The sequence below is a fragment of the Mastigoproctus giganteus genome, chromosome 3, assembly GCF_048544385.1.
Source record: "Mastigoproctus giganteus isolate SK-2022 chromosome 3, ASM4854438v1, whole genome shotgun sequence".
NCBI lineage: Eukaryota > Metazoa > Arthropoda > Arachnida > Uropygi > Thelyphonidae > Mastigoproctus > Mastigoproctus giganteus.
Window position 1 is genome coordinate 176,095,584 of NC_143577.1, and position 23,816 is coordinate 176,119,399.

The 23,816-nt window shown below is 37.6% G+C and overlaps 1 protein-coding gene across 1 annotated transcript in view; it reads right to left on the reverse strand.

The window, feature by feature from the left end:
* LOC150088429 (uncharacterized) overlaps nt 1-23,816 on the reverse strand; it is a 132,943-nt gene that overhangs the window by 14,284 nt on the left and 94,843 nt on the right. The window contains exons 3-4 of the mRNA XM_090370773.1: nt 22,301-22,396; nt 4,539-4,613 (exon numbers count right to left, since the gene is read on the reverse strand). Coding sequence (XP_090226899.1) covers nt 4,573-4,613; nt 22,301-22,396 — 137 coding nt within the window. The 3' untranslated portion in view covers nt 4,539-4,572. The remainder of the gene's footprint in view (nt 1-4,538; nt 4,614-22,300; nt 22,397-23,816) is intronic.

Genomic DNA, 23,816 nt, shown 5'->3' on the forward strand with positions numbered 1-23,816 from the left:
GTTGGAATGGGTGTAATAAGGCGGAACAAGATTACTCAGACATGAGTAATTTTACCAAGAAAGACTTGAGTTCTTTAAACTGCAGTGTCTGGATGGTAGGCACCTGTCAGATGATGTGTTGATTGTAATGTTTAAGGCAATCTGCTTGAGGATTGAGTAAACACAGATGGTATTTTTTTTTCTCAGATGGTATATGAAACTAACATAAATTTAAACTAGAAAAGGATGGTTGAGGACAGATGTACAAAAATTTACTTTCAGTCAGATTGTAATTGATTGTTGGACTATACTCCCATTGAACATTGTGAAACGGGCAAGGAAGGATCAGACAGGATAGGCAAATGAAGTGGACAGTTTTTTTGTTTTTTTTTGCTGTTTTGTTGTATAAAGTTATTTTCTTGCATCATTTTGCCACTACTAATACTATTTAGTTAAACAGAGGCAGAATGTGGACACAGCCACTATCATATTCAAGTATCATCATAAGATGGCGACCAGATTTTTGAATTTTTTTTTTTTTAGACAGACACAGGAATGCTTATATGCACATAAATAATAATATGTATTAATCACAAAAAAATTACAATAATATATAATAATATATTATCCAGTCATTTGACAACACACTGAGCTTTTTCTTTAATTTCAAATTTTTGGTTAAGGGGATCATATTTCCCCTCTGCCCTCCCCTGAGCACAGCAGCCATACTTGAGTCAAAAGGGTGTGGACAATATGTAAAAAATGGAAATAGAAGGGCGAGACAGGATGCTGTTTCCCCTAATGTTGTTCATGCAGCATCTGGAGATGCTGCACAAACAACGTTAGGGGAAACAACACCCGGCTAGGCACCTGCGAGGTAATCTGATTGAGGCATTTAAGGCTTTGAATGGATTGAGCAAGCTCAATGCTGATGGCATTCTTCCTCTTGCTAAGACTACATATGAGGAGACATAAATTCAAACTGAGGAAGGATGATTGTAGGATAGATGTGCAGAAGTTTGTCTTCAGCCAGCAGGTGATTGATTGTTGGAACAAACTTCCATCTGTTCTGTTGTGGAAGTGGGTAGTTTGAATAAATTCAAGGAAGAACTAAACAAACTACTGGAGAGGATGGACAGGTGATGTGAGAGTTTTTTCTTTTTTTTTTGCTGATGCTTTATAAGCTTGCTTTCTGGAATCATATGCCACTGCTACTACTAAATAATATATATGTAGAGGTAACAGTAAGAGAGGAGATAGGGATGGAAGGAATAATATAATATAATATAATATCAGTGAATTCCGGTTATTTGGGCCACCGGTTAATCAGGGCGTCCATTTATTTGGGGCAAATTTTAAAAAACAGAAACCAATCGAGAAAATAGCCAGGGTTTACTTCGCTTAATTGGGACAGCATGCCATTTAATTGGGACAGGAGACCGCAGCACTAGAGATTACCCTACGATTGTCTCCGACGGTACCACATGGTTCGGTCGAGATTCTGGAGGTCACAACCATAAAACAATTAGCAGTCACCTGTTTATTGGGCTTTTCTGTTAGTGAAATCTATCATAAATGGACAGTAAACTCGATCTTACTGAATTTGCGATAATACCGACAGCTGGAATTCTGTGGGTTATTATGGTGAAATGTGTTTACACTTCCATGAATTCTTCAATCATATAAAAAAATTAATTTTCAGATCTTCTCTTTATTCCTATTTTTAAAGCATTGTAACTCATTACTCCGTTCTCACTTGCGCGTTTTGTGTTACTTGCAATTTGTGTGTGCCGTGTTCTTTGTTATTGATTGCTTATCTTTTTACTGTTTTAAATTTTAACCCCCACCCACAAATGTCAGTGAACAGAAATGTATTAATTATTCCGATTATCATGTATATTCTTCCAATTTTCACGTATCATTTAATTTTTTAATTGGTAAGGTAATAAAGGGTAAATTTGTGCTTAATATATCTTTGCTTTTATAGCCTGGGGATAATATTCTTCCTATTTTTGCTAATTAGAATCGCTGTTTAATAGAATTAAAATTCGATTCACAAACGTGATCACAATGACCAGCATGGTTACTGCACATCGTATAGTGAATGGTACTTTACTATAGTGACTCCATTGTAATGTGATTTGATTGTACAGGGAACCAATTGTAAAGGGGGGGTACATTGTATATTTAACTATTTACGTGAAACTTCGGATAATTGGGACAGCCGCTTAATCGGGCCAAAATGCACTAGTCCCGATGCATCCCAAATAACTGGAATGGACTGTATAATATAATATAGTGCTGATTATCTCAGCTTATGGATTTTGTTTGGAAGACCTAACAAATGTCATTTAACAATAGGATGAGAATAAAATTTGGTAAGGCTAAAATCATGATGGTAGGAGAAGATGAAAGAAATAACCAGTGTAATGGATGGTAAGAAAATGTTAAAAGTAAACAAATATAGATATCTTTATTTATTGACTTTTAATGGCAGTTTTCTAACAAGCGATGAACTTGTTATAAACTGCCAACGGGAAATTAGAACTAGAACTGCAATTGGTACAACAGAATTTGAGAAGAGGAAGTAAATACAGTAAACTCCCGCTATTCGCGGTATCTGTATTCGCGATCGCCGATTTAATATAAAATGAAACCTAAAAAAATGTGAATTTTAAAGCGCCGTGAATATTTTCCGCCATAAAAAAACATGAGCGTGGCTAAAATTATCTTTGCCGGTCAAAACAGCGCTCAGTGGGTGGGGGGAGAGAGTTGACAAAATCGCGAGCGTGGATGTTTCTCGCTAATCCTTGTTCAGTGTGTTATGCGCTTGTCATGGAAGGTTTCGTCGTTTGCTTTTAATTTATATGCTTATAAATTGATCTTATTATCATTTTTTTTTATCTTTGCATTTATTTTTTTTATCTTTGCATTTATTTTTTTTCCCTTGATGCGCAATATTTTTTCAGTAAAAGGTAAACTGCAGCCATTATCAATTTATAAATTGATATGCTTACAAAAATGACAAATCTACCGTTTTGCAGTGTAAAACAGACTTTTTCGAGTTTGTTAACTGAAGGAAAGTGACTTTATTGTGGACAAGTTCTTTCTAACCCCTACAAAAATATGGCTACAAATAACAAGAGAAATGTGAAAATAGCAAAGAAGGTGATGACATTAGCGAATAAAATTGAGTTATTAGATAAAATTTCTAATGGTGAAAGTGTCTCTCTTCAGTGGCAAAACATTATAAAATCAATGAGTCAACGGTACGATCAATCCAAAAATCGGAAGAAAAAAATCCGCCGTAGTGTCCGTGAAAACGCGCTAATTGCTTCAAAAATTTGCTCTGTAACTCGTGATGTTAAATTAGAAAAAATGGAAAAAGCTTTAAATCTGTGGATAGAAGACCGAACGCAAAATAAAATTCCGTTAAGTTCACTCATCATTCGTGAAAAGGCAAAACTCCTTTATCAACACTTTAGCGAAACTGGTGATAGCACTGGCGGGATAAGTTTTTTTGCTAGCAAAGGCGCTGGTTTGAAATTTCTAATAAATATTACATTTAATATTAAATTGTTTCTTATTTTCATTTCGATGTCATATGCTTGCATTTCACTATGTACTGTCTATGTACATAGTCATATTATGAAGGTACATATAATACATACATAGACAAAATTTTAGACTAGTTTTTCTTATATATTTCATACTTTGGAACGGAACCCCTTTATTACTATGGGAGCAATAGCTCAGTATTCGCGACATTTCTCAGGAACGTAACCCCCGCGAATAGCGGGGGTTTACTGTATTTATACGAAGTTCTCTGTTCCAGCTTAGTTGGCCCAACACTGACACTCATTTGGGTAGATCTGAGTTTGAAGAATTTATGAAGTCCTCTTCAAAAATTCTGAAGAGGACCTGGATCAATAGATTGAATGTTATAGGAAAGTTTATAGGTGGAAGCAGTTCATTATAGGCAAGACAGGCATGCCCCCAGTAGAACAATGATGGAATGTATGCATCCAGCAAAAATGTTGCCTCCTCCAATAAACTTTTTTTGATGAGTTTTTAAAGATTATCCCTCTACCGCTTTTTCTCTATACAGTTTAATTTTGTTTTTAATATATTTTTTATTTAATTAAATTTTCCAATTTCTATAAGGTTCTATGCATATAGAGAGTTATTGTAAAATAATACTTTTATTAGCAGAACAATTAAAAAATTGTTTGAGCGAAAAATTTTTATGATGTCATTAGTGAAAAACTTAGCTGTGCATCTTATCAGTATTACATATATTCTTATTGAAAAGAAATTCTCATTTAGCATTTAGTTTGGCATTGCAATTTTCTGGAATATACTAAACCATGGATACCTGTAATTTTTATAATTTTTATGAGTGATATCAGATAATTAGTGAAATCTTTTTTAACTGCAATACAAATGCCATGAAATGCTTTTGATATCCATTCAATAAAATTAAATATCACTATTGTTTTGTACAATAATACAGTATAGCAGATTTAAGAGAAAACAAAAGATTAAAAAAGAAAGAATACTTCTCTAAATTTTTCAATAATTCAAGCAGCATCATTATTGGATAATTAGCTTGTCTGGAGCAGGCCATACATGTTCTAAAAATTATATATAAAGTAACATGTTAAAAATAAATAAATAAATAAAACACTTGGACAGCACTACTTAATGATCAGCAATAGAAATTATTAATTAGTTAATTTAATGAATTGAAATATATCCATAGAGATAAACCTGTTATACGCAGCCCAAATACGATAATAAACAAAATGCATAATCATAACATAACCAAATAAAGTTAACGAATTAAGAGGTGCTAAGAGGTGTGTTAGAAATATTAAAACAAGGAAAATTAATTTTTTTAATGACTATAAAAAGGATCAACAATTTAATAAAGAACATAAACACAATAATAATCTCTGCAAGCAGAAAAAGAAAATAAACCAAAATATGCACATAATATATACATTATAAAAACTGTTCTTGAATATGTTTGTTTATGGTACTGGCCTCAAGTTTTTGATTTGCAAAGAAAAATCATGTATAATTTGAAATGTCACAACCAGGAATCAAGTTTATGATATTAACCAAATTTAATGATTTAATTTTTAATAATTTTTAAATAATAAGCCCAATGATAACAACATTACAACAATAATAGTTGAACAAGTAGCATAAGGATAAGAGTTAGTGTGTATTTTTATTACTTCACATATATGTGATCAAATCTAGACACAGATGTTTACCCACCCCAACTATTCCTCAATTCTTTAACAGAAAAATGGAACAAACTGATATAAATAATAAAAAAACAAGCATGTCACTAGGAAGGGAATTTACTGACTAAATAAATTAACCAATGAATGTTAAATTGAAATCTTATTTTTGATCTTTATAGTCAACCTCCACTGCACTCTGGGAATATCAAAAATATCACAGACAAGTTGATCACCGAATCCCTCATACTTACAGTAAAGTGAAATGACTACTTTAAATATATGTTATAAAATTATACTAAATGTGTAATCATTGTATTAACTCTTAACACTTGCAATACACATTCTGAAATATTCTGAATATTGTTGATTTTTCAAAACACATTTATTACCAAATTAAATCATCACAAGACAGTACATTAAATCTTATCTAGTACAACAGGTTAACTGTTTAGTGCATAATTATGGTTATACATGTTTTGGATATGATTATAAATTTAAATTAAAATTAAATTTAAAATTTAACAAATAAGACCTTAAGAGATTTCAATGTCTCAATGAGTATATCAAGTGGAATCAAGCATTGACAGCCTAGCACCGGCTCTTAGCTATTTCCAAAGACCCTAATCCAAAGCTATAAGCTATATATTTTTTATATATAGCTTTAAAAACTATATACAGTGTATTTTTTAATGCCCTGTTTAATTTTGGCATAGTCAAAAGTCATATGGTGCCAAATCCAGTGAATAAGGTGGGTGTGGCAAAGCAAGAATGTTTCTGTTGTTAAAAATTACTAGATGGCAAATAAAGTGTGACACAGCACACAGTTATGATGAAGGAGCCAATAAAACATTTTTCAGGTCATTTATGGTAGTTGCACCTTCCAGTTATTTTAAAACTTCTTGGCAGTAGACTATTAACTGTGACACCTCATGGAATGAATTCTGATAACAGCATTCCTTCATTGTCAAAAAAATGCAATCAGAATGACCTTCACATGCAATTTTGAGAGGGATGCCATTTTGGGCTCTTGGTGACTACATTTGTTTTTCACTGGAGCTTTGAACCTTGGTCTCTGAGTCATATCCATGCACCCAAGACTTGTTACCTCAATTTTTGTTGAAAGAGGAGGTACAGATATAGCTTGTTTGAACAGCTCAGATGAAATGATAATGAAATGCCGATTTCAGTGAGAATGCATGGATCAAACACAGTACAGGTAGCCCTCGATTTACGCTGGGATTAGGTTCCTGGGGGGGGGGGGACAGGAGCAAATAGAATCGGGGCAAATGGAACCCTTTATATCGTGGAGTAAATGGGAAATCACAGGGTTAGGTTCTGGGCATCAAAAATTTTACCTATCCTTTTCAATACTGGTATATTTAAAGCAAAGAAATAATCTTTTTTAATTAAAAAAGGGTTTTATTTTTAACCTCCATAAATATAATAAGTATGTACAATACATGTAAATAAAAAATAAATTAATACACATACATACATAAAACATTTTGACAGTGGCATAATGCCAAAGTTTTAGTTGGATCTTGAAGGTCCTGGTTGAGGATCTTCTGTTGACGGCTCTGATTGAGAAGATTGCCTTTTTTTGAAGAACGGATCAAATGTTGATTGCCTGGATTTCTTCCTCCTTTAAGAATTTCAAAATATAGGCTTAGGGTTGATATGACACTCCTTTTAACTGTGGCACTCCTCTCCCAGCCATGATCAATGTCACAGAGCTCATTAGTGAGGGACTTTACACTTGCAAGGATCTGTTGTAGATCACTGGTCTTCATAATTTTTAGAGGAGAGCCTTCTTTTGTCTCTTCCTCCTGCTGTCGGCTAAGTTTTGCAGCTAACTGTTCAAGGTCTTCATTTGAAAGAGTCTCTGCATGACTCTTCACGAGCTCAGTTACATCTTTAACTGTAACTTCTTCTAACCGTGTCTCTTATGCCAGCCTGCTGATGTCTTCTACAACATGCTGTTGTGGCTTGAATCCTCCAAAGTCATGCACGAGATCGGGGAGAAGTTTACACCACACTCCACAATTGACAGTCACTTTTTGCCAGGCTGCGTTAATGTGATTGATGCCCTTTAAGACATCAAACAACTGCCAATATTCTCTGATGGTAATGTTGGCCACATCCAAAGCTTTCACCATTTCTGTAAATGTTTGTCGCAGGTAATAAGCTTTAAAAGCAGCTATTACCCCCTGGTCCATAGGTTGCAAAACTGATGTATTAGGGGGCATGTAGACAATATTAACTTTAAAAGGCGTTCTGACTTCACCCAGATTTGTAGGATGTCCAGGGGCATTGTCCAAAAGAAGAATAGCCTTGGTTGGTAAATTTTTGTCATTGCAGAATTTGAGAACAGTAGGGCAAAAACAGTTGGTGTACCAATCCAAGAAGACATCCTGTGTCACCCAAGCCTTCTTGTTTGACTTCCAGTACACAGGCAACATGACTTTGTTTAAACCTTTCATAACACGTGGTGTTTCTGAATGGTATAACAAACAGTAGCCACTGGCAGAGGTGAAAGTGATTCTTGCACTGCTTCTATTGGAATGAGCAGCAGCCTGGAAAACAAGATGCAGGATATTTCAGAGACTGCTGGGAGTCATTGTGGTACAAGTAAACACATGGTTGTGTTAGGGTAGCTAAGAATAGGAACAGGTGCATGTATATTTGCATGTACACCAATGTTAGGAGTTTGGTAAATAAATTTGATGAATTTCAGGTAGTGCTCAAAACATCAAAGGCAGATATTGTTGGAATATCAAAGATGTATTGGTATTGGTGTTTAAGGGCACAAGGGCAGCTAAGGCCAAAATGTGCCAGGTCCTATATTATTATCCTAAAGTAATATAATGTGTTCCATTTTGGCATCAGAGGAATTCATATATATGTATTTGCTTCAGAAAGGTATAGAGTGTAGCTAGGTTAGCACTATTGCCAATCATATGGTTAAGGGATAGCGGTTCTTGCAGTTGTGATTGAGAGTGGAAAGTACTTCTGAAATAGGAATAGTGAGGACAATCTAAAAGTATATGCTTGACTGAAAGCGGTAGTGTACAATGTGTGCATCGAGGTGGGTCATCCCCCATGAGTAGAAACATATGGGTTAGGTGCGTATGTCCAATTCTTAGTCTTGCTAGTACAACTTCTTCCTGTCTATTTTGTCTGAAGCTGGAAATCCATAAGGCTGGTTCTTCTTTGATTTGGAGCAACTTGTTATTACTTTGTGCTTTCCATATTTCTATCCACTGAAACATACAGACTTTATTAATATGCTTCAAATAATCTCTATATGGTACTTGGTAATTTGCTGGTGTTGTACTGTTTGGTTTTTTGGCTGCCTGATCTGCTCTCTCATTGCCTAAGATACTATAGCACTACATATCACTTAAGAAAATCGCTTGGCACTCGGGGCCATCAGAGATGTGGTGTCACAGATATAAGGAATGCAGAACTGGAATTTGGGGAGTACAATGTATACAGAAAGGATAGACAGGATAGGAAGGGAGGAGGGGTTATGCTATTAGTTAAGAAACACATAAAATCCAAGGAAGTGAAGCTAGTCGACATCGCTGGACAGTGCAGTGTCGAGTCAGTTTGGTGTGACATAAGAATTGGGAGATCAATATTGAGAGTAGGAGTGTGCTACAGGCCTAATGACTCTGATGAGTATAATAAGAAACTGTACAGAGAAATAGAGTGGACCAGTAAATCAGTGAGTCTTATAATGGGGGATTTTAATTTCCCAGATATTGACTGGAACTTGTGGGTTGGTCACTCACACACTAGCAAGGCTTTTGTGGATTTATTGGATGATTGTTTTCTACATCAGCATGTTAGGGAGGCAAATAGAGGGAGTAATACTCTTGATCTGATTATCAGTAGTGATTCTTCATGCATTAAGAATCTGCAGATAAAGGAACCAATAGGTGGCAGTGATCACAGTGTGCTGAGTGGGATTTCCTCAAAGAGGTAACTACCATCAGGGGTAAAGGGAAGGGTTTTTGCTTTCATAAAGGTGACTACAATGGTCTGAGACAGTATTTAAATTCTATACAGTGGGACCAACTGATGATGATACCAACAGCAAATTCAAAATGGGAAGCATTCAAAGAATTTATCTTGGAAGCTACTAGGCTTTACATACCAACTAAGAAATACTGTTCAAGGTTTAGGCTTAAATGGATGTCAGATGAACTAATGAGACATATGTTTGTTTGTTATTTAGTTTTTAGGAGCATTAGCAACTAAGGCCATATTGTTCCGAGGATATGCGGTGGTCATTCCCTGACCTTTCTGCATCCTCCATATTTGGTGATGATGGGCTCGAACCCCGGTCTAATCAAGAAGCGTGTGCTACGCACCGCTGCTCCTTCCCACCTGGCTACGGAGGCGCCTAATGAATGAGACATATGGCAGAGAAGAAAAATGTATGGGATACATATAAATTAATGGGTGACATGGAAGCCTACGAGAGATATAAGCTGGTCTGTAACCAAGTCACAAAGGAGATTAGGCAGGCAAAGGGAGACTATGAGAAATCCTTGGCAAAGGATGCAAAGAAAAACAGAAAAGAGTTCTTTACCTATGTAAACTCTAAAAGGAAAGGGATGAATCAGATTGGTCCACTGGATATTGATGGTTCAACTGTTGATGATCCTGCTCAGGTGGCTAACAAACTAAATGAGTATTTTGCATCTACATTCACATATGAGGAGTTATTCAGGAATGGGAATGCCAGAGGTGAAGTAAACTCTGGCAGTGAGCTAGATGATTTTGTAATAACTGAGGGAAAAATGGAGGAGAAATTGTTGACGATAAACATAAAAAAGGCACCCGGGGTGGATGGGATCTATCCAGTTATATTAAAGGAGGCAGCAAAGGAAGTCAGCAAACCCTTAGCCATAATTATGAGAGCTTCTTTGGACTCAGGGGAGGTACCCATAGACTGGAGATGTGCAAATGTGACCCCAATTCACAAAGGAGGATCAAAGGCTCACACAAGTAATTATAGACCTGTGAGTTTAACTTCTGTTCCAGGAAAATTAATGGAAGCACTGGTTAAAGAAGCACTGCAGGATCATCTAGACAAGACTTCAGTTATAGCTCGGACACAGCATGGTTTCGTTAAGAGAAAGTCTTGCCTGACCAATTTCATTGGATACTATGATGCAGTCACAAAAGAGGTTTGGGAAATAGTGGGAACCGGCTGGATGATTTTGGGACTGCAATTGCAGCTGCTTGGACAATTGTTTCTGTGACATACATGACTGCATCATTGACTGGCTCCTGACTGACTGTAGCGATGTCAAGATTTGCCAGATGCTGAAAGGCATTCCAGTCAGCCTGATCAATCTTCCACTGCGGTAAACTAAATGGCAGACACGGTCTGCCACTAGTTAGGGTGGTTATCACGGGGAAGTGATCACTTTCATATCGGTTTTCTTCTACCTACCAAGTAAGTGAAGGAAGGAGAGAAGGGGAACAGATAGAAAGATCAATGGCAGAGAATGTATGGGTAGGCATGTGGAAGAAGGTGTTTGTTCCCACATTTAGGAGGGAGAGGTCATTGTCAGTGAGCATATGCTCTATGACTCGTCCCCTTCCATTGATGCTAGCACTACCCCACAGAGTGTTATGTCCATTAAAATCCCCAAGAATTAAACAAGGGGAAGGCAATTGCATGATAAGATCATCAAGGTCTTTCTGAGAGATGTCAAATACAGGTGGCAAATAAACAGAGCAGACAGTTAATAAAAACCCCACTGTAAGGCGAATTGCTACAGCCTTAATGCTAGTTGTAAGCTGCAAAGGCTGTAATGGGATCTGGTTGCCGACGAGGATTGAGACTCCTCCATGAGCACGACCATCCACAATTCTATCCTTACGAATGATGGTAATGTTATGCATGGTGGGGTGATCATTTGCCTTTAAATAAGTTTCCTGTATGCAAAAGCCAGCTGGTGTGTGCTTTTGCAGGAGCGCCTTGATGTCATCAATATTTTGCCGGAATCCACGACAATTCCACTGTAGGAATTTAGTCATTATTTGGGCTTGGGGGGTCCATCAGGTGGCTTCCGAGGTGCTGAGGGTTTAATTTTGTCAGTCTTGGATTTATTTTTCCTGGGGAAGTATGGACGCTGTCCTGTGTCCATTTCTTCCTCTGCAAAGAGTTCCAAGACTGACTCATCGTGTACCTCCTTGGTTTCAAATATCCATTATTTCTTGCCCTGAAGTGGGCAGTTCACTTTTCTGTGGTGTTAGTTTAGTGCTCGCTGTTGATAATGCTGGAGCACTGGGAGGTACCGATATTGGAGTGGCAGCTGACTGCGATTTTTGGGTGGGCTTTATCAAACTCAATAAATAGCGAGCAATGGGAGTAAAAGAATCCCTTGGGGGGGACAGTCATATCAGTTTGGGTCCCGATGGCACTCTTACCAGAAACTTTCTGGGCGTATAAAAGCTTCCCACTATTTATTGGTTGAATGCGTTTTCTGGCCTCTGGGTAGGAGATGTTCAGCTCTGTTTTTAATTTTTGAATCTCCTTTTTGTCCTTCTACCGGTGGCATGCTTGAGAGTATGCAGGGTGCTCTCCTTGACAGTTAGTACAATTTGGCTTAGGAGCTAGGCATTCCTTGCTATTGTGATCTTTAGCACCACACCGAGCACAGGCAGGGTTACCACGACAAGCTGTTTGTGAGTGGCCGTACTTTTGACATTTAAAACACCTCAGTGGGTTTGGAACGTAAATCCTCATTGGGCAGTTTTAAGTACCCTGCCTTGATGGAACTTGGAGGCTGTGGGGTGTTAAATGTTAGGATGAGAACTTGGGTAGGGACGAGATTCCCATCCTTACGCATGGATATTCGCTTGACAGCTGTCACTCTTTGTTCTTTTAATTCAGAGCAGATCTCTTCTTCAGAAACGTGAAGAAGATCCCACTCTGATATGACACGTGATGTGTTCAAAGTTTTGTGAGGGATTACGATGATGGGTATTCCCCCTATAGATGTGGCTTTCAAAATATCTCCAGAACGCAGCTGTTTTACAATTTGGGTGAACCTGCCATCCCTTCTAATCCTTTCTGGATAAAGGTGACATTTTTCCAACTGACTGCTCTCCGGTGGAATGGAGAATGAGGAAAAGCGGTGTCACAGATGGTGTTTTCTCCTCAGTTCTGGCTCTTTTAACAGAATTGTTATCGCTCTCATCTGATGATCGATTAGGTAGGGGCCTTGTTGGGGCCCCAGAAGAAGAAGGATTTAAATTACTCATAGGAGTAAGATAAAAATTTCCGATGCCCTAAGTACCTCACCCACCAAGGAGCCCTACGAGGGGATGCCCACTCGTGAACTAGCAGGTACTGCGTACACAAATGGGACGCCAAGTTCACTTAGGAGCACCATACCCACGTTTCCAATAAGCCTTGATCCCGTCCCAGGACCAAAGGGAGGGAGACTTATTGGAATGCAGTTGACCCTAGCAGTAAGAACCACCTGCCGAATGATCCCAGTCGGGCCGGTCCGGGACCACCCATCTTGTCGAAGCAGGGGCCAAAGTGGTGTATTAAGGCTGGGCCCCTCAACCACCAGGATCCCCCTTTCGGAATTCCATGGGTCGCGGCACACAGCTGCACATGCCGGATTCCAACGATGTAACCCTGGAACCAAGGTATGGGCGTTAGATCCCAGCGATGCTAATCTGGAAGACCAGCAGCATCACTGGGAGGTCTCCTCACCACGTACAGGTGCTCACTTCAAGGGGCCATTCACCTGAAACCTAATTGACAATTTTATAACTTAATTTTCACAAAATTCAAACATTTCATGTCTAGGTTTAATACCTTCGTTGTCCTCATTTTTGTTCTCTCGTCATCGATTTTGTCATTAGTTCTTTGAATTAGTTGTTAAATTTGAATTTTTTTTTTTTTTTTGAAACTGTCCAAAATGTTGGTGTCATTCCGATGTTCAAGTACTGTGTCCATGTAAATAGAGATAGGGAAATTTTACTGAAAGATGTGGATAACGCACTACTGCGAAACAACAGATGATTATTTGTCAGGATAAAAGAAAATCTCTCTCTCCAAATTCTCGAACAGGGCACTTACAATTGATTTACAGTAGTGTTCAACCTACGGCCTGCTTGGAAAGTGAACTAAAACAGTCAATTTTACTTTTACATGTAACAAGATATGGAAACTGTAACACACCGCGAAAGAAATCTAACTTTGAATTTTTTTGAATATGGCCCCTGTATGAGAAAAAGTTGGACACCACTGCAGTAGAAGGTTGACCAGAGCCCATTGTCAGCATCGGGAATACCCTTTGATCTGCCCGTTGAACAGCGTGACTCCTCCGTATGTGTGCCAGGTGGTCGGATAGGTTTTGCGAGTACCACTAAGTTGTAGAATGGTAATCCTGTTAGCTCTCTTAATTCATGCTGCAGCATTAATTGCATAAAGGCCAGAAATGCAAACAGTGCATATCGAATTAAGTCTATCCTAATCAATTCATTATATGAAAATTTTCTTTGCTCAACAGAAACTAATTTAAATGTAACTTCCAAGGGGAATTCAAATAATTAGCTATAAAAGGACTTCGTTAAACAGAGATCTGAGTAATTTAGAATTCTAAAAATGGTTATAAAGTTTTATATAGAAATATCTTAACAATAGACAGTGAAAAGTCAAATTTAGTTAAATAACTTTAAGCTTATTTGAATAGTAGGCAAAAAAATGTGAAAAAAATTTAAGGAATATTACAAATTTCGAAGTGTATTGCATCCAAATGTCACAAGCCACTGTTAATAAAGGTGCTGGTATGCCGTACCGTTGCGTACCGTCCGCAAAAAAGCATTGTTCATTACTATACATTTCTAGACATATCATAGCCCACAGAATTAGACACCTTTCCAAAGTTGGAGCACCCTTCCCCATGCAATTCAGTTTTTGTCTCTTATGGAACTTTTAGAAGCTGTCACATTAATTTATTAAAAAGGATCACACACTCAAAAAAAAAAAAAAAAAAAAAAAAAAGGCTTGCTAGATGGTATTTAAAAGCTTCCACACTAATAGCAGCATGATCAACAACCAAATGGATTATACTGGAGGACTGTAATCACCTAATTTGAAGTGAAAGCTTTGCATTAATAATGAACAGTGTGTATTTCTTTTGGAACTACACTTCCTGCAGCATTACAGTTTTAAGCAGATTTACCTGCTTATGACTCATTTCTACCATTTTTATACGTCATCCTTGATTGGTTGATATGCTGTTTAGTGGCACAAGGGCTGCTAAGGCCATATTGTGCCTAATTCTATTCCGTAGTGCAAGTACCAGTTAAAATCTGTAAAATAATCCTGTCTGCTTTAAGAAATCCAAGAACTCAGCTAGATTTGCATCGTCTACAATCAGACGGGGTAATGTCAAAGGTTCTTGCAGATGTGAAAATTGTGTTTCGGTAATTATTATAATGATTGCAATTTATTAGAATATGCCTCACTGTAAGTGTAGACTGACAAAATGTACAAATAGGCAGACCTTCCCCCTTGAGTAGATAAATATGGGTTAGATACATATGCCCAATATGGTCTTAGCCAGGATCACCTCTTCTTGCCTATTTGATCGCATGCTTGATGGCAACAACTTAGGTTCCTGTTTAAATTGAAGCAGTTTATTGCCGCACTGAGCCTGCCAAATTTACAACCATTGCTCTTCACACACGTTTTTTATGACTGATTTGTAGTCTGCATATGGCACTTGGTAGTTAGGAGAGCTTGCAGTGATTGGATGTTTAGAGGCTTGATCTACATATTCATTTCCTTTGATGCCTACATGACCTGGTATCCAAAAGAAAGTGACTGATTGGTTTACAGCTTGTAACGCAATAATCTGTGATCTGATTTGCTTCAAGATGGGTGGATTGGCTTGGCTGGATTTTTCAATGATGTTATTGCACTCAGAGAATCAGAGTAGATCATAATTTGCTTTACGGACAGATTAATCACGTGATCCAGAGCTATTTTAATCACCCACAGTTCAGCAGAATAGATGCTGCATTCCTTTGGAAGGGACACAGAGGTAGAAAATATAGAAGAAACTGCTGCTGTGCCCACTGTCATACTTGTTTCTGAGCCATCGGTATATATTTGAAAACACCAAGAATTTTTTGTTACATGTGCAGCATGGAGTTTCCTGATAGTGAGGTCTGTTGCTTGTTTTTCCCCCATTGTTGGAATGAGAAATCACAGACCGGTGTATAATCAGACCACGGAGGGTCACGTGTGCTCATTTCCTGAAAGATATTACCTGTGTCTAGATTCCAGCATTCCTAACGAAAACAAGCCCAATGGGCTTGTTTTCGTTAGGTTTGTTCTGATAAAATGTGGTCCATATGGGCTCAAATAAGTATGGCGAGATAGGATGAAAGGGAAGATTCCGTATTTCTGCTGCATAGTTGAGGAGCAACATTTTCCTCTGAAGATGGAATGGAGGTCTGTGTGCCTCTATATATAGACTCTGTACAGGGGATGTTTTGAATACTCCTAAAGAAGTTCTTAGGGCACTGTGATGGATAGTGTCCAGCCAAGTTAGTGCACATTTCCTGGCAGTCATAGACTGGAACTCCATAATCCAAGCGAGATAGGATTAATACCTGATAAAGTCAAATCAGAGTGTATCAGTCAGCACCCCCATGTCAATGAAGATAGTACTCTGAGGATATTTAATTTTTTCAAGCAAATGGTTCTCAGGTATGTGATGTGTTGTAAGAAGTTTAATTTATTGTCCAGGATTAGGCCAAGAAATCTGATACTATTGGAAAGAGGTAAGGAGAAATTTTTAAGCTGTAGTTCAGGCTCAGGGTGGATCTTATATTTTTTACAGAAATGAATACGGTTGGTTTTTGTGCTGATAAACGGTAGTCATTGCGAGACATCCACAGCTCAATTTTGTTAATTGAGATCTGAAGCTGTCTCTCAATAAAATTCATAGTTTTTCCTTGGCACGAAATCACGAGGTCATCTGCATAGTGATATAATTCTACTGTGCTTGGAATATCATGGATGATATTGTTTATTCTTATTAAAAATAGTGGAGGACTCAAGATGTAGGACCCCCCCCTCCTGTATATGAATTCTAGAAAGAGCATTTAGATGATTAACCTGAAAGGTTCTGTCCTGGAGAAAGCACTGAATAAACAAGGGAAGCCTGCTTCGTAGACCAAAGGTATGAAGATCCCGTAGAATACCAAAACGCCATGTTGTATCAAAGGCCTTTTCTAAATCGAAACTTACCATAATGAGGTGGTCATTTCTGACAAAAGCGTTTCTGATGTTTGATTCTGCTTTGGTCATCATATCTAATGCAGATCTATTTTGCCGAAATCCATACTGATTTTTATGTTAGACGTTATGTGACTCAAGAAACCAGGTGAGGCGCTTGAGAACCATTTTCTCCAGTGTTTTCCCCAAACAACTAGTTAAGGAAACTGGATGATAATTTCCCGGATTAGAGAGGTCTTTTCCCGGTTTAGGGATGGCTAATACAAGTGAATGTCTCTAAGAGTGAGGATAAACATGTTCCTGAAAAATTCTGTTAAAAAATATTAAAAGAGTTTGTAAAGCAGTATCATTCAAGTGTTTTAGCATAATATAAAATATACCATCGTGACCAGCTGCACTATATGGGTGCTCTGTTAAGAGCTTCCTTTAACTCGGATACTGTAAAAGGCTGATTATATGGAAGAGACAGACCGATGTTGATATTTAACTTATATCTTTCTGCTACCCCTTTATTTTTGTTGGAATGGAGCATCATATGAATTTGCTGCTGAAATTTTTGCAAAAGTTTCAGCAAAAGTGTTTGCTATGTCTTTGGGGAAGACAGTTCCTGTGCCAGATCAATATTGGAGAGGATGATAATGGATATTTGCCATTCAGATGTTGGATTTTCTTCCAGATTAATCTAGTATCGGTGTTTTTGGTGATAGTGGAAGCAAACTGTATCCAGGAATCTTTTTTGGCTTTCCTTCTTATTTGTCTTGCTTTAGCATTTAGTTTCTTGTAATTTATAAGGTTAATAATAGTGGGATGCTTGCGGAAAATATTCCAAGCTTTGTTCTTTTCTTTTTTTGTTCTATTACATTCATCATTCCACCAGTAGTTTTTGCACCTGTGTGGATGAGTCGATGACTGAGGAATAGCTTTGTCAGCTGCTGCTAGTATCCGTTTAGTGATATGGTCATTAGCTTCATCTACTGACTGGTTCAAAATGAAGTTTTTATCTAAAACTGTACTTAAGGAAAATTTTATCCAGTTTGCCTTTGTAAATTTCCATCTTTTGCGAGTTTCCGGATAGGTGGAGGTAGTTTGGAATTTACAAGTAATTGGAAGATGATCGCTACTCTGGCAATTATCCAATACTGCCCAATGTATACTTGGGTATAGAGCGGGGGAGCAGATAGATATGACAGAAGTATTTCTTGTGGGAAAATGAACATGGGTATGTGCACCGGTGTTCAGCAGAGTTAGATTGTGTGTGTGTGTCCAGTAACATTTTTATTAGCTGCCCTCTTTTATCCATATGGACACTTCCCCATAATGGGTGGTGTCCATTAAAGTCACCCATCAAACAAATAGCAGGTGGTATCTGGGCAAGGGGCAAGGAGCTTATACGTTTGGTTTGGTGGAAGATAAATAGAAACAAGAGATAAAGATATTCCAATTTCTATTCTTACAGCAACAACTTCTAAATTAGTTTTTAAGAGGATTTGTCTAGACGGATTAGTAATGGATACCAAAGCTGCTACACCTCCATGGGCTGCAGTTGCTGCATTCCTGTCATGCCTGTACAAAGTATATTTCTTTATTGAGGGGGTCACTTGTGGAGTTAAAAATGTTTCCTGTAAACAAATTCCTGCGGGATTGAAATCTCGGATTAGGTTATAAAGTTCATCTGTATTAGTACGTAGTTCTCGACAATTCCATTGTAATATGCACTTCATTATTTAGATTTAGTGGTAGGATGATCCAGTTGCTTTTTAGAGGCGGTAGGCTTATTGTGATCTATTTTAATTTTATATTCTTTAGGAAAGGTAGGCCGTCCAGTGTCCATATCTTCTTCAGCATAAATTTCTAATATAGGTTCTTGTTGAGTTTTATCATCTGTATCCATTTCTGCAGTATTAATTTTGGTTTTAATAGAAGATTCAACAAGCCGACCGGGCTAGCCGAGTGGGTATTATATTATATTTATAGAATTATATTTAAAAAAAATAATAAATAAAAATTAAAATAAAAAAAGGTTATACTCCAGAACATGGGTACCATTTTAAGGGCGTGGCTTCTTTTGCTTGAATCCGTTCCGAAATAGTTGCGTAAACTAACCTAACTTTTTTCCACCATCCAAAAGTGAAAGTCTATTAAAAAACCCACACTTCTTTTGCTTCATCCGTCTCCAATTCAGCCACACCTTTAACGCGGTGACTCAGATGTACCCATCTTCTGGAGTTTCAGCCAAACAAAAATAATGGAGACTGCTGATCTATAACTCCGCTATCCCATTGAACATTCCTTCCTCTATTACCTTAATTATACAAGTTGATCACTTCACTGATCACTACGTTCACAGCAGGCCGACCGGGCTAGCCGAGTGGGTAAAAGTACCTGCCCGGCAACCCAAAGGTCGCGGGGTTCGATTCCCGCCTCGGGGCTTGGATCAAAGTACTGCAAAAACCTTGGGAGGTGCAATATGGCCACAGAAGCCGATGTGCCAACAACTACCAAATCAAAAAAAAAAAAAAAAAAAAGATTCAGCTTTTGCCATCCTCGTCTCACTTTAGGACTTGATGAAAAAGTAGAAAAAGTAGAGGGGATGGAAATTGGAAATTAATATATTACAAGTCTGGTCTCTGTTGTTTTGCTTCAAGAATGGCTGAGGAACTGAAAGCTGAGGCTCTAGCCCATTCAGCAAGTGATATGTTAGGTGGAACTGAGTCATTGGTTTCTGTAGCAACTGAATGATATTTCTTTGTAACATTTGCATATGTAGGTGCAGGAGTAGTCTTTCAGTATTTGTCTTCTCGCTTCCCTGATAAGTCACTTTATTTTCAACTTTAAATTTCTGTATTCTTTTCCCAAGTTTCCATAACTTTTGCAATTTTTAGAATATGCAGGATGATCTTCCTTGCAATTAGGGCAAACTGGAGATGTTGCAGTACAGTCTGTTTGAGTGTGATCCTGGGATCCACATTTTGGGCATATTGTGTTTCCTCGACATGTTGTCTGAGATGTCCGATCTTCTGACACTTATAACACCATACTGGATTTGGTATATAGGGGTGGATATGGCAATTTAGATAACCAGCTTTAACAGTATTTGGTAAGTTTGGAATACTGAATGTGAGTATTACACTATGGGTTGGAATGAGATTGCCATCTGTACGAGTCAGAATTCTCTTAGCTTGTATGATCTTTAAGTTCTTGTACAAGCTCCTCTTCTGTTACATTCAATAGATCCCACTCAGAGATAACACCTTTGGAACTATTTAGGGTTTTGTGTGTGTGTGTGTGTGTGTGTGTGGGGAGATATTTTAACAGGGATATCCACCAAATGTTGTATCATTAACAACAATTCTGAATGTTCTCGACTGTGTAGTTTTCACAAGCAAATCCCCCTGACTGTAACCTTTTGACCATTTTAGGTGATCCAGCAGCATTTTCTAGAATTCTCTGTATGATAAATGGAGAGAGTTTGCTCACTGGTTGACTAGTTAAGGAATGGATAATCAGGAAAGTTGGATACTCAGGTTGATGATTGTCTATTTTTAAGCACTTGTTGTTGTTATTTGGTTTTTAGGAGCATTAGCAACTAAGGCCATATTGCTCCGGGGATATGTGGTGGCCATTCCCTGACCTTTCCACATCCTCCGTATTTGGTGGTCACGGGCTCGAACCCCGGTCTAATCAAGAAGCATGTGCTACACACTGCTGCTCCTGCCCACCTGGCTACGGAGGCACCTTTAAGCACTTATGTTGCGCACTACCTTCATCAGAATTATACCAATCTATGTATTTGAGCTTGAAGGCTCTAAGGCCGGATAATTTTCTTTATCCATGTCGGCTCCTTTTCGCCCTGCGGTATTAGCTTTTCCACCCAGGTTACCGGCTCTCCCACGGGGAGGGAGGAGCAGTGCCGCTTGTGGCCAAGCATAGGGGTTAGTACGGTTAGTATATACAATAAATAAAAAGGTACTTTCCTTTTTCTGGCTCTCTTTCTATACTTTTAAAAAGTAGAGCTAATTAACAGAAAGACTTTTAAAACGAAATAAACAAGGAAAAATTCAGTCGCTCTAGGAAAATTGCTCTATGAATTGCAGTAGAAATAGCACAGAAGATCGCTTGGCCTCAAGATTCACTTGGCACCTGGGGCCATATGTCATCCTTGAGGAGGGTGGTTCAAAAAGTATCTGGATTATGTCCATTGTTCAAAACTGACATAGCAGGGTGCATGGGACAAAGTATAATGTAGTTAGACATACGTCTAAAAGTGATCCACTATCTGGACAGCCCTAACTTCAATAAATAATGAAGTTGTGTCAAATGCAAACTTTAGTACAAAGTGACTAAGATTAACTGTTTGTCAAATTGCTGAAGAAAATTATATCTCTGTTAGATCATTTCACTCCATTTTAACAAAACTTTAAACACCAGGTGGGGTACACTTTTGCAAAACATATGCTGCAGCTGTTAACAGAGGAACAATGTGGACAACACCAGCATGTCTTCTGATTTTTTTGAATGTGCAAACTAATGATTAGACATGTTGAACTGGAGATAAAACATGAGTTTATGAACATGATCCCGAAACCAGACAGCAGGTTGCCCCATTGGAAGACTACTACTTTCCCCAATCCTAAAAAGTATGGCAGGTATGCAGCAAAATGAAGGCCATGTTGCTAGTATTTTTTGACTGACAGGGCATTGTCCACCATGACCATACTGAAGGAGAAAAAATTAATAAAGAGTTGTACACTGATGTTATAAAATGCAGTTCAAGGAAAAGGAATGAAAAAAAAAATGGAACTCCAAACTAGTTGCTTTATCATAATATGCAACATCAAATTTTTGCCATTTGTATAGTGTTTTTGGCCAAATATGACTCTGTATTTTGAAAATTCTAACATTACCTTATAACAGATGAATGGAAGATATACAAGGTTTGCTCCAAAAAATATCCAGACTACTACAATATAGTGACAATAAGCAGGGCCAGCTTTAGGACAAGGCTGAGTAGGCACTGGGCCCAGGGATGCCAAGGTTTAGGAGGCATTAAATTTGGCACAAATTGGTAAAATTAATCATTTTAAAAGATGAAAATCTGCATTGGCAGGAGGGGGGGGTCATCAGTCAATGTGACCTAAGGGTACCACATACGCTGAGTTGATCCTGACAATAAGCATCTGGATGGAAAATTAATCCTTTTCGAAATACTGTACTTCTGAGATGACTCATAAGCCTCCAACGATTTTTCCATTCTTGGAACTACTGGAAACTATTCTGAATCATTAAAAACTGAGCCATCATATTACTCTTTGCCTACATGTCAAATAAATAGATGTCCTTTCAAGGCTTTTTTCAGAAGAGAAAACAAAAAAGTCCCACGGAACCACATCTGGTGAATTAAGGGAAGCTGAACTTGAGTGATTCCATGTTTAACGAATAATGTTGAATTAAAAAAAAAAAAAAAAGCCGAAGAGAGTATGCAAATGCAAAAATGAACCGATAGATTCCGAGTTGTAGGGAACGGCTTTTCTAACTTAAGAGGTTTCAGTTAAATAGGAAACAAATGTCACCTGTGCTAGGAATAATTTCTATGAAGTAAACAAACTGCATGATTAACTATCACTAGAATTCAATCTCTATCAAAAGGAAAACAAATCAAAAGGAAGGTGAGTTATATCTGGGTTTATTCCTTTTTGGCATCTTAAATTAAGTTAACATCATTGGATATCCATTATTAAAATAGGAGAGAGTAAAACCACTAGGGCACACTTACCGTCATCTGATATAATAGGCTCCAGAGAAAGATATCGGTCAACATAATTTTGAGGAGTACAAAGTGATGGCTCATTCAGTAATATATTAAGCTTATCTGAAATAAATAAAAAAATATATTGATGACAAAGGTGAATCGTCTGGGTGCAATGCAAAAAATAAAATAAAAAATTTAACTTTTAATATTTATAGGAAAGAATCAATAGTAGAAATTTAACCTGACAGGAAGAAATAAAGACATTATATCTATTAGTGCTCAAACATAAGTAAAGCCCCGTTCACTTATCAGCGAGTCACCAAACAATAGATTGAATCTAATGTAACCCAATATATTAGGAGCATTCCAGTTTAAATGATACACAATCCTGTTGCCTCTTCCTGCTAGAATGTGCTAGTGATCCTGTTAAAGCCATGCTTTGTTTGAAGCTTAGGATTTTTTATACATTCACGGAGTGTGACATATCATAATCTCATCAACCCAAATAGCATCTTCTCAATCTGAGTATTTTTGTGATCAAACTCAATTTGAATCTCAGTGATGCAATAATTCTTTCAGTTTTAAAGCAGTATTTGCACATACAATCACGTTAATCAGAGCCTGTGTAAGGAATGAGGCCATTTCTATTGTGGGAGAATGCCTATTATCACAAAATTTATGGGGATATGCTTTATTCAATGACGAAAAGTAGGCAGCCAATCAGGGGACCCCTGATTTCAGACTTACATCATATATCTGGATGGTAAACATACAAAGAAATTCAATTTTTTCTCTTTTTTTCAGTGGCATATTTGATGTTTGACATTTTATACTCTTTTGGTATCGATGTACAGATGTTTTTAAAGTCACTAAACAGACTGTTAGGGAAAAACACACTGTTAGGTTGACTTGTATATTAGTATTATATTAGAGAACAAGAGTCATAAGTAGAAGGGAATCACCAAGAAAGAGAAGAATGATGATATCCAGCTCAGGACACAGGGTGTGCCAAGCCCATGCTCACGAAATGTGAGCCCCTGGGGTCTCTGTTGTATAATATCACAATGCATTATAGGAGACAGGAGACACTGGAAGTGCCTATCATTCTATACTAAACATGTTTGAACCCAGTGATGTGTATTTTTTGTAATGTGGTAAAGAATGTTCCTGGGAATGCCTGTAATTAACATGGTGATAGTATCTTTTAGCTGTGGTGATAACTTAAGGAGAATAATATGAGGATATCTTAAAGAGAATACTGCTTTTTTCTTTCATCATAGGAAAGAAAAAAGCAGGAGATGTAAGGTTTAGTGATTCAGGTAGCCAGTCTCTCAGAGATCACACAGCCTTCAATTACAGAATTCACTGTCAGCAATGTCACTTCAGATGCACATACAGTTGCCTTCTTGTTGGAAATATTCTTCCCATCATTTTCGAGTCAACCAGTTAGTCTAAATTTCCAGAGATCAATGGGTGCTGATTGTTTCTTTAAAGAAAATAGGGCCAATGATCTGGAAACATAATATGGAATGTCATACAC